Source organism: Lichenostomus cassidix, chromosome 3 (assembly GCF_008360975.1).
Source record: "Lichenostomus cassidix isolate B80296 chromosome 3, HeHo_3.0, whole genome shotgun sequence".
Classification (NCBI taxonomy): Eukaryota; Metazoa; Chordata; class Aves; order Passeriformes; family Meliphagidae; genus Lichenostomus; species Lichenostomus cassidix.
The window spans coordinates 52,035,266-52,047,866 of NC_139483.1; the positions used below are offsets into that span (position 1 = coordinate 52,035,266).

The 12,601-nt window shown below is 36.6% G+C and overlaps 1 protein-coding gene across 5 annotated transcripts in view; it reads right to left on the reverse strand.

The window, feature by feature from the left end:
- Window positions 1–1,431: 1,431 nt before the first annotated feature.
- Window positions 1,432–12,601, reverse strand: part of ZDHHC14 (zDHHC palmitoyltransferase 14) — a 96,104-nt gene continuing 84,934 nt past the window's right edge. For 3 of the 5 annotated variants that reach the window (XM_085055783.1, XM_085055779.1, XM_085055780.1), the window contains 2 exons: window positions 10,735–10,837; window positions 1,432–2,667 (listed from right to left, as the gene is read on the reverse strand). In XM_085055783.1, the coding sequence (XP_084911909.1) occupies window positions 2,266–2,667; window positions 10,735–10,837 (505 nt within the window). In that variant the 3' untranslated portion in view covers window positions 1,432–2,265. The remainder of the gene's footprint in view (window positions 2,668–10,734; window positions 10,838–12,601) is intronic. The other 2 variants (XM_085055781.1, XM_085055782.1) reach the window with 1 other exon arrangement.

Genomic DNA, 12,601 nt, shown 5'->3' on the forward strand with positions numbered 1-12,601 from the left:
GGAAAGTTTTGATACCACATTAAAAATATTTGATTTGCTCTTCTCAGTAGTGAGTAATGCATCCACAGTTAACTACTCACAGACACCTATGAGAGAATGATTCATCAAATACTGGTGTACAAACTCGAAGCTGGGATTCTCTACCCAGGTCTATCAGACCAGCATCTCCAGCCCTCAATCCATTGCCTGCTTTAATGCAGATGTTCATGGCTTCACACCTGAGAAGCTACACTAGGGAAAGATGAAATCAAGAAGATAAGCAGCACTGACTTCAAGAGCAGACACAGAAGTGCTCAGACTCACAGCTTATTGGGAGATCAGCCAACTGGGACATGTCAGTCACTACACTCTGGCTGGTGAAAAGGACTCTAGATTGTCCCAGCTTCTGGAAAATGCTGGGAAGGTGGTAACAATGGCTGGGACAGACTTGTCTGCCAGAGCATCTTCAGGGGCACAAATAACTGGGACAGATTTGTCTGCCAGAGGTTCTTCGGTGGACCCATTATGGCACTTACAGACAGAAAGCATTGCCATGCTCTACACACTGAATTAGGTCCAAGCTAACATCACCAATTATAGAAACAGACTGCTTATGAAATCTCACAGGAGTAGGGTTTTTGTCAGTATCTTGTCTGAATCTTCAATAGCATGGGTGACTGATTTTCTGCAGGCTGATTGTTCTCAATTTCAACGACAACAGTTAAAAGAAAAAATATTTTTAGCTTGGAGTCGGTGAATAACTGTGGTCAACAATACAGAACTGTTACATTTCTTAACTGGTGAATGCTTTCATGCCATAGAAACATTAGATGAAGCACATTCTGCCCTTAATTTGTCCTAGGAAAAGAAGAATCCAGGTTCCACGCCTTGAAAAACAGGTAAATACAGTATTAAAGCTATTACAGTTTTTCAGCTTAACTAAGGTTCACTTCAGCTGTCACAAAAATACGTATAAAATTCTCTTTAACCTTTTAGTTGTGCTTTACTTAAACAAACAAAAAGCACAAAAGAATTCTACGAAATAAAGCTTTCAGTTTAAAATATGAAAGGACAAATACAAATGAAGAACAATGGCTGGGAAACAGCTACAGACTATATCATTTAAGATTACTTCACTAAGCTCTTTGTCTTAAATCTTTAGTCCCTAACCCTTCAGCCATAGAATAAGGAACACTGAATTACAGTGCAAGCAGAGGTTAATTCTACAGTTTCCAAATAAAGACCTCCTATGGGAACAAATTACACACCTCAAACAAAACCATAAGAATTGGTGAAGCAATCCTAATTGTAACCAGCTATTCCTCCATAGCTCTAGCTTCATCATGTACACCCATTCCAGTCAAATCTTTACAAACTGTGTCAACAAGTTATGATTTCCCCCTCTTCCCCCATGAAAACTGCGCAAGGATAACTGTACACATGTCCACGAAATAGAGGATGTCATTTTATTGGAGGTCCACAGGTAATTGTATCACATTAGGGAGTGGAAGAATCTTGTGGTATGGCACAACACAATACCTCACTTAAACACTTAAACAGAAGGTTAAATGATATGCAACATGATCAAATCAGTAATTCATCATCTTCTAGGCACCACTGATTAATTTAAAATAAAATTTAATAAATTGAAAAAATATAGTCCATTAATTTGTTTGTTGTACTGTCTTTAAATGGAACAGCACTTTCAAAGTCACAAATAAAAAAGCAGCACTTTCTCTTAATACCAACACCACTGTAACACATACTGTAGCGTGGCATGCAAATCCACATCTGCAGTCTTTTTTTTTTTGTTTTGTATTAACAAATGGAATGGTAATTTTCTATCTCAAATATTGGTAGCATAACATGTAAGTGCAGATCATTCTGGCCACAGGTGTGGTAAGCCGTAACAAGTGTGTATTACTAGAGCATAGAACACAGAGCATGACACTTACATCCAAGAATCTCTCTCTTATGTACTGTACATGGTGTTTGTTACAGGCTGACTTCCAACTTGCTGTACCCAAGCTTCAGGAAACAAGATTATTGACCTTTTCTGGTTTTATTTAAAAATAAAAGGCAGTCACCATCAAAGCACAACCATCAACAACCTGGTCAAAAAAATGCCATAGCTCCATTGAAAAAAAAACTTGTCTTTTTAGTAGACTCCATTATGCGATAAAGTTTCCATTACAGGCATGTTACGAAGTGGTACTGCAGTGTCATTCCTGTTAAGTATGGATTTGTATAGACACCAGGAAATGGTGTGATGTTCAAAAAAGCTGTTCAAACTGAGCTAAGCTTCACAAGACCACGCACTGAGTCTTCATGCAACGAGTCCTGGCTGGCTAGACTCAGGACGTGCATTGTATGGCTGTGTGTAATAGGACTTCCGCTTGGCAGCATCCCAGGGGGTGATGGAGCTTCTTCAGGAGTCAGAAACTGATGGCCTTCGTGCTCCTCTTTTAATGGTATGATGTCTGTCAAACCTGAATCTGATGTGAGATTTGGCATAGAAGATGGTGGTGTCGGCTGCCCTAGAGTTAGAGTTGCACAAGGCCCACTGATAGAAGTCTTTCCTGGTAAAGGGAGCTCTTCGCTAGTTATGCTTGGCTCACTCTGTAGGAGGGGGGTGGCAGCAGCCTGCAAAACGAATTTAGTGCTCTGAATGCACTGATCTTGGTCACACTGTAGAATGGAAGGGTGTCAAAATCATATAAGGCAAACAAAACAGAGGAAAAAAAAGGGAGAATATGGATAAAAAGGTATGGAAAAGAATGGGATGTGAAGAGAAAAAAAGAAAGCCATTAGTATCATTCCATGGTTAGCCACCCAAAAATCCCATTGCATGCTGCCCAGGAAAAAAAAAGAAAGGCATGCATAACTGAGCCAATGCTTGTAAAACTTGATAAATATTTACAGTGTTCATTTAAGGGTTCTTTAGGTTCAAAAACACTAGGCAATTGTTTTCTTTTAAATGGTATTCACACATAGGAATTAACCTACCAAAGCAGCTTTCCAGAACAAGAATTCCTTTGACACAGGTGATCTTATAAAGATACAGTTAATAATAAAGCCTCTATGAGTAAAAATTTTTCCCCTCACAATTTAATACATTATATATACATTCTAGAGAATATCCTACACTATACTCCATACTCTAGAGGATATGTAGAAATCAGGCACCACTGCAGATGCATTGAGAACAACCTTATTGATTTTAAGGCTGTTTCTTGATTAATCCTGACAATGTGAAGAATCAAGGTACAAAACACAAATTTTCTGGCAAGCACTGTCTCAATAACAAGCCACATTTAGCATTACATAAATCCAGTTAAGCTCAATGAGTGTTACCAGAAATGGGTTTTTTTGGCTCTACACCATTCCTAAGAACTATTCATACAAAATTACCACTCAATCCTTGAGATGACAAGACAGGTGTGTGTTTCAATAAATCCAGCTAGCTAAGTGGGTAGTATACCTACTGCCAAATTAAGTTTCTTTAACAAGAATTGGCATGATTTTTGAGAGCTTCTATGGAAAAAATATTTAATTCATAGCCTGATCTGTTATAACATTGCAGTTTTTCAAAATCTCATTAGATTCATTGCCATAGTACTGTTCTGCTGGGTAACAAAAATGCTCCAATCAGTGAATATAACAACAAATGCAATGAAGGACATTTGGAGGCAAGCAAGCAGAATAAAAGAAATATCCAGAGGTAAGACATGCCTGTTCACTGTTATTATTTCAAGTATTCTGTTGAAGCCATGTTTTGCTTTATGACTTCTTAGATTTATATCAAATTACTACGTATTACAAATCCATCATCTGTTCAGATATTCCTGATCATAACCATCGTTACTAACATCATAGCAATTCCCTAAAATGTCCATTTGAGTTTAATAAGCCACTGTGACACACTCTCTGAAAACTCATGGGAAGACACTTGCCCCCTTAATTGTATTATGAAAACCACAACTAACGTTTCCTCTGATATTTTCAGGTTCTCCAATTTCACCACTGACTAGCACACACCTTACAAGGATGGACACACACACCTTAGATTCAGCAAGTGTGCAAGCAGACTGCTTGGTCATAATAGATAGGTAATGTTTAAAACCTGTCTAGGACTCCCAGACCAATTATTTTTTGGCAGGCAGAAGTTCAATCCTTACTCAGTTATGTATTTCCAAGACTTCTGCTTTCAGAAAGATAAGCGGACTGACCTCCTGTTACATAAACTGAGTTCATAGAAATGGCAAGCAATATTCCCCCCACAAAATGAACAGTGCCAGCCAAACAATTGAAGAAGTTCCCTATCATTTCAGAGGGATTACTCACAGGCTTAAAGTCACAACACCTTGTTTAAGTACCTTACTAAGAAGAAAACTGTCAGCATCTTTTAAAGTCAAGCTTTCAATTAGTAATTCAGTGTGAATAACCTATTCTTGATTAATATCCTGGTATTCATGCCTGCTTATTTCAATTAAAACTTCAACCAACCTTTCTATGCAGACCTTAAAGATATGTTAACTGAATTTTCAAACTTCAAAATACCAACAAAACCTATTTTCTCTGAAAGGCAGTAGCCAAAGAACAAGTTAAATAACAAAGGAGTGCCTATAACCACTGGGGTTTGCTGAAAACAAATAATGTTAGCAGCTGACTTATTGCTTTAGTGAACCTTCAGCTCTGATCTTCAAAAGGAAATCATTAATGGGTTCCAGGCAATACAAGTACACAGCTTTATATAGGCTGAAGGTAATTTACTTGAACTCATTGTATAGTCTGAATTAATTTTCCTCTCACAAAACTCTACTGCATTTCAATTAAATCAATATAGAAAAGATAAAGTAGCCTCATAAAGTTCTATTAAATAGTGTTATAAAATTCTTCAGGTGCTGTATATCTCTTCATTCTCCATGCACTTGTCACTTCCCTAAAGCCTCTCTCTCCTTTCATTTAGATAAATTTCAGGTTTTCTTTTTCTTGTCTGTTGAACAGTGATCAGCATGAAATCTTTAGGACAACACAGGCTGTAAAGAGCTTTTGAAAGTGAACCAGTGCAGCATCTAAGCCAAAAAAGGTAAGTGTGTTCTATGAGGCTCTCCAAAACATCTGATAAAAACAACACAATACACAGGTAGACTGTTCTTGAGTGTAAACAGCCAACATAAAACTAAACAAGGAAATCAGTTGTTTGTAGGATTGGCATGGTGCTTTTTCCTTGATATTTTATTCTTGACTGAATGAAATTTAGGGCAGGAAGTCTTAGCTGCTACTGATCACATGAATTATCCAACACCAGACTTTCAAATGAAACAAAAAAATCCTAAAATCAAAAAGGAAGCTAAGCACTGAAATATAAATAACTAAAAATCTAGTGTAAAAATTATTCTACCAGTATCTTCTTATTTCAGATCTGCTGACTTTATTTTCCACTTAAAATTTCCACTGTTTTAGAGAAACAGCAGATTCTGAAGGTAAGACAAGTTTAATAAGTTCTACCAGATAGAAGTTCAACTAAATATATGCAGAGAATTTTTTAGATACCTATTTATTTCCATATAAAAAGGCACAAATTAAAGCAAATTAGACAAAACCTAGAATTCTGTGTTTATTTCACAAATAATAAATACAAACAACTAAGGAAAAAATTTTCTGAAGAAAATCTGTTTTTCCTAAGCTACACAGAAAATACATGATAACATTGTACATGGCAATATAGTTTTCACATTTCTAAATGTGATTATTTTGAAATAATCAGAATTTTTTACTTTTAATATTAAATAAACTTTGTTAAAAATTTCCTAAATGCTAGTAATATTCAAGAACTGTTACAGTTCTCTGAAGATGGAGAAAAGGAGGCTAAATAGTCTCAGAATCTCTGAATAAAGTCCAAACAACAAGAAGTTCAGAGGAGGCTTACAGTGCTATGAAGTTATAGGAAGGATGCTGAAGTACCATATTTTACCCAACAGATTGGTAAAGAGTGGAGGGATGGAGCTGTGTAACTGTTCCCAACAGGTACACGATTTCACAATCAAAATCAACATATTGTGGATGTTGTAGAACAACTGAGCCACAAACCCCACCAAGTCAATGGCTTCACTATCAAGTAGTACAGTGCATGAGGAGGAGATCTATGAAGGGAAACACTTTTGAAGCCAAAGGGGAAACTACACTTGGCCCAGAGATTTTACTGCAGATTGGACACTGTTTGTTCTTATGGACTGAAAGTCTGTGAATGCTTAGAGCAACTTGGGTGAATTCCAGGGGCGTATCTTCTAAAATAAATCTAGGTCATGTTCTCCAACACTGCTCTGGGATGGGAATGAAAATGCAGCAAACATGCATTACCAAAATAATTGCTCCGAAAACATATCTCAACCCAAAGCAAAATGCTGGAATTGATTTACTTGCATGTGCCCTTAACCCATTTTAACAGTGATGTAAAATGCATAAATGAAAAACCTCTATCGGCCTTGACTGTAGTAATGTTGCTTTGGTAAGGTAAGCATCCTCAGTTATGTTTTGGGCATCTGGGAAGTGCATCAGTAAATATACAAGGAAACACACATGCAAAACTCCCAGCAAAATGGGGCTGCAGTCCTTGCTGATCTTGTTACTGTCATGATAGAAATACTTACTCCTAATAACGGAAATATGAAAAGCAAAGGAAAAAGTACACTAGGATGGTCAGAGTTAATGATACCTGGGTCAGCTGGATCTATTTCCAGACCAATAACAGAAATACTTAAGTGAACATGTGGGAGAGGACTCTCCTGCACTTATCGCTGGTAACAAACGTTGTGCAAGCACTACAGTTGCTACAATTTTTAGTAGTACATATACATAAGAAAACACTTCAAGGAATTTGCATCCAGGAAAGGAAACAGAGAACTAGAAACAATGGAATGTGGTACACAAGGAACTACCTATATACCAAAGAAGAGATGCCTAGGAACGCAGGAATACAAGCAAATTTTTTAAAAACAAGGAAATAAACCTGTCCTGACACAGAGTCAGATAGAAGCAAAGTCTATCACTTTATAAGGCATTAGAACCAAACTAATTCCTCGAAAAAACTTCACGAAGAGATAGATTCTGTGTTTCCTCCAAATGGATTTCTAAAGAATAAAACATCCTGTATCAAAGCCCAAGAATCAAATCCAGCTTTTAAGGTAAAATTAAGTACTACAGTAGCACAGACCCAAGTCATGGTAATTGATGGGTTTATGGTGAAATAAGAACTTTTTTCAGAGCACAAAGAAAATAAACTTTAAAATGAAAGAAAGAATAAAATACAGAGAAAATTATTATTGCATAATTAATGTTATCTAATTATTCATTCTTGAATGGGTGAGATACTGTGCTTCATACCAAAAAATGCTTAAGAATATGAGAAATACTTGGGCAATGAAACTAATGACAAGCTCATAAAAATTATCAGCAATAAAATGCAGTAGGGAAATACTTTGGAAATAACTAGATCTACAGGTTATGAGTTCCAAGTGACCACGCTTTTCACGTAGATAAGGATATTAAGAAGTTGGCTAATGAATTTACCGAACTTCAAATGATACTGGAAAAGAAATTAAAAACACTGGGAATGCACCAGAAAAAAAACTGTATGTGCTTCCAGCCTTCATAAAAGTAAATACAGCTTCAGCTTCTAGTAAAATAAGGTAGACACTTTGGAGAGAACATGTTCCATAAAAAACATGTTCCATGAATCACAGTATGGGTCTGTCAAGCACTGATTACAGCAATGACTCTGACTTTCTGAGATTGTGACAAACTGGGTCACTATCATGAGTAGGGTAGACCCTGTATGAAATATTCAAAGTCTCAGAGGCAAAATTACCACAAAAGCTGTTGAATACAAAAAGAGTGCCCCACAAATGGTATCCTGAATAAGAGATAATGTGTTGCACTGAAAACCAGCATCTGGCAATTTCACACATAGCCTGACATTTATTTTTAACTTAACTGCAAAAACAATGCTATGCTAAAAGATTTATTAAAATAAATGAAACCAGAATATTATACTAAGCAACCCACAGAGATTTAATGAGGGACAAGAGACTTGTGTGAGGCACAAGAATTCTATTTAGAAAGCCACAAGTAAGTGAGTCCTATAAGGAGCTGCTGAGGGAGCTGGGTTGTTTAGCCTGAGAAGGCTCAGGGGAGACTTTATCACTCTCTACAACTGCCTGAAAGGATGTTTTAGCCAGAGATGAGGGTCAGTCTCTTCTCCCAGGCAACCAGCAACAGGACAAGAGGAGAGTCTTAAGCTGCACCAGGGGATGTTTAGGTCGGACATTTGGAAGTTGTTCTTCACAGTAACAGTGACTGAATGTTGGAATGGGCTGCCCAGGGAGGTGGTGGAGTCACCATCCCTGGAGGTGTTTAAGGAGAGGCTGGATGTGGCACTTAGTGCCATGGTCTAGTTGACAACGTGGTGTTCGGTCATAGGCTGGACTTGATTTCAAAGATCTTTTCCAACCTAGCTGATTCTGTAAAAGATCTGAGGGAAGAAAAGGAAGAGGGAAGGAATAAGAGAAGACAAGTGTGAGAGAATATGCTCAGTAAAATTTTTATTTTGTATCAATGGTGAGGAGAGACATTTTAGCACACTATGTGGGTTAAGCAGTGCAACATCTAGACACGAAGACTTGATGTAATGCATTCTGGAAGAAAACTGAGAGAGACACACCACAAAGGTGTACTGAAACACACTTCAGACTTCTACTGATTTATTTATTGTAATCAAAAGCATTAAGTTTGCTAAAATAGTACAAATATCCCTGATGATGCATAAACAGCTAAACTTCTGCCATTTGAAAATTACTATGGTCTATGGCTATGATCTACACATGCCTCTTTAAGTCACAGAATTTCACTTTGTCTGTCCTTATGTAAAATTGTAATGATACAGGCTGCAGTAACACATACATCCCCTTCAATAGGGAAGGGAAAATAGTGTTAGAGAGACCAGTAAACTAAACAGGTCTTTAACAGTTTGCAACAGAACTCATGGGAAAATTTTAATGCTGACAGCCAGTGGCCATTAGAAACCAACTGGTCTTGGATAGAGACTAAGAGAAAAGAGGCCCTGAGAAAAATGGTATTACAGTCTTAAAAGATATTTCTCCAAATCAAACAAGACATATTACATTTTTCAAGCTTTTTCTAAGAGGTCATTTTCAGGAGTGAAATCTGCATATTTCCTAGTGACTCTGAAAACTCCTAAAGAATCCAGGCTTTTCCCAGCGCATGTGGTGTGGTGTTCTAGGATATAAGAAGTCTTTGACATTTGTGTAATTAGAGGTATTACACTCTAAAATCGTAACACCTACCTGTTTGACTTAAACTAATACCATAACAGATTTCTCCATTTCTAGAGTCATACTTAGACAATTTTCTACCAAACTGGCAAAGATTTTCCCATTAATATCTAGGAATAACGATAGCGTCTAAATTCTTACTATGATAACCTAATTTAATACCATGGACACATTGTAGGTTTATGATCCTCACAAATAAGAAGCCTGGACAAAGTCAGAAAGTTTGGGTAATCCCTGAAAGACCTCAGCCCATTTCTGATATTTGCTTTCTTTTTTTTTCTTAAACTCCCTTTTCTCTCTTCAGAGATATAGTATTTTGAGTAAAATTTGCATAGAGCATTACCTTGTTCTGCTCAACTGCACCTCAGAAGATTCAGACTTAATACCATGTCTCTAATACATTTTCTTATTAAGGAGACTAACAAATCTATTTAATCCTCAAAATATTAAGTAAAACCAGCTTAGGAACTACAGCAAAATTTTTATATGAGTTTATCAGTGACACTAAAACTAATCTGTCTGAGAAGAGCGAGTCTTTTCTTCTTTTGTTCAAAAGAAAGGCTGATTTATGTCAGAAGGCCTGTGGCTTCCTCTTTTTTGGCAGAGGGAGGGTATCCATAACTCATGACTTCTTTGACAAAGTCTTAGAACCCACAAACTATGAAGATATGTGGACAACAATTCAGAAATAGGCACATATGCAAGATGGTTGCCTTCGGAGAAGGATGTCTTTCCAGTTATTCTCTTCTTCTTGGCACTGGAAATCCTATCTTCCATTATGATAGCCAATGCTACCAGCAAAAAACCAAAGTAAATACTATTGGCACAGTTTCAAGCACATTTAAAAAGCTTTTGTTGTAAAAATCCAGTTGCCATTTTTTGTTCATGTCATGTCCAGTGTTCTCCTGCTCTTTCTTCAAAATACATCTCCCCTAGAAACTCCTCTTTGTTCATCTTTGCTTTTTAAAATACATTAGTGTATGCAAAACCACAGTGTACAAGCAAAGAAGGAAATAAGAGTATGAAGAAAGTGCCACACAAAATAACAATTAGCTGGAAAATGACGAACCAGAGCCAGTCCTTGATACTTGAAAATTCCAGTTCAAAACACAGTAGGTGTCAACAGTAAAAGTCAAAATGCCAATATATTCAATAAATCAACAGTGTAGAGAAGCCTCTTTTTTTTTTTTAGAATCCATGAGCAATAACTATTACACTGTGTGAAACGTACATTAAAAAGAGCCTTGGATTTTGGTTTTTTTCTTTACTGTTATTAAACAACTCATTCCACCCAGTGTGTCAGCTGTATCCAGTTAGTTATTACTTGATTAGTTCACATGAAAGTGGAGAAGAAAAACATTCACAGGAATCTTGATGAACAACACTATGGGATGATTCCTACCATGTTGCTCTGAGATTGTGTGGCCCCGTACATGGTAATGCCATTTGATGGTCCTGCTAATTGCGGTGTATCTGGCTGTATAAATCCTCTTCTGTCAATTAAGCTACAGAATAATTAAAATAAAGGAAAAGCGTTAGAGACGTTGACAATCAGTAACGATCTCCTCTCAATAAAAAGGAAGAAAAGCTTTATATCATACAATAGACCTTGATACCTCACCAATGTCCCCTTTTAGTCAACTGAAGTACTAGACATCATTTTCTACTCATCAGTCAGGCATGTGTTCCTTGTGATACTGCCTGTCATGTAACCATATGTACTGCTACTTTTTTTGATTTTTATCCCAGACAATAGACTCAGAAGCTTACCAGCAGATACCACAAAACCAAAGAATTTTAAACCACCGGTGAAAAAACAAATTACAAAACTCATTAGAGCACTTTGATTCAGCATCTCTTTTCAAGCTTGTTCTTTTTACCAGCTTCACCTATAAAATGAAACTACTTAATCACAAAATTTAGCAAAAATGAAGAAAAGTTCATCTTTCTTTCTGGCAGACAACTTAACTTGCCAGGTGTTTCATGACAGCTACTTAACATTGCTTATAGTGTTCCCCTGTGCTTCCCAAAGTGATGCACTCATAAAATTTCTTATTTCTAAGAAAATGCTTTGTGAAGAAATTACTAAAAGTAATTTAAAATCTACATAGGATTATAAACAAATGAAATAAAATTAAATAATCCAACCTAGTTAAAGATGAAAGATGCTTAAAGAAGTGATTTGTAGTATCAGAATACTGGTTAGACCTATGCTGACAGCCGTGGATCAAATTAAAATCAGAAAATAACTGTTGAGGACATGTAAAATACATTCTAAATTTGCTAGCATAGGTTTAAAAATGATAAATTATCTTTAACAGCAGTGACAAAAGTTTTGATTATTTACAGATCCTCTCTTCATCTGCATTCCACGCTCAAGGGCACTTGAACATTTTGAATTTTAAACTGAAATTGCTGGTAAGCCACTTTTCCAGAATTTAAAGAAAAAAAAGAGTATTTAGTGACTTGGGACACAGCTGAGATTAAAAGAAGCAAGGTTATAATTCATATGTTACAGTCAGTAAATTTTTCCCCTTGGTCACAAAATACCTTCCTGCAGAACCTCTATATACATGTCAATGTCTAAATAAGTAGCGTTGCTACATGGAATTTAGGAAAAAATGTACAAATTCTAAAACACAGGATCCAGTGCCAGTCTGGTTCAAATGTGTGCTTGCTACTTTTATCAGCCTAATATGCTATTTCATATACTGAGAAACATGATGTAATTTTAATAAAGATTTCCATTTGCAGTCAAAAGAATTAGAAGCGTGGCATTGAGCTCTTATGTCACATACTTTTATCAAAAGCAAAATGGCAGAATTAAAAGGTTGGCTTCAGGCAACATCCATACAGGCAGGGAGCAGACACAGGGCTTTTCACTCTCACCAGTGGCAACCCAGTATGTGGAAATCTCTATTCTGTTGTTCCCTCTTTAAGAAAAGATGTCAGTCTCCCCTGTTGAACTTTGACTGCCTGTAGAAAAACCACCTCTGATACTACTGACAGCAAAGCCAGAAATCCCACTCCAATTAAACACCTGAGCCACTGGATGATAAAGTCATTTACTTTCTTCTTGATAGTTTTGATTAATTACTATGCAATTCCAGGCAAAGCAGAGCATACCAACCAATGAGTAACCCACAAAATTATCTACAAGTTGTCTGCCCCTCTCTGCAGTGAAACTGGGCCTCTGCTGTATATGTAGTACATTACCTGTCTAATCACTGAGCACAGGAATAAAAAAGAATTAAGTCTTTACAGCCACT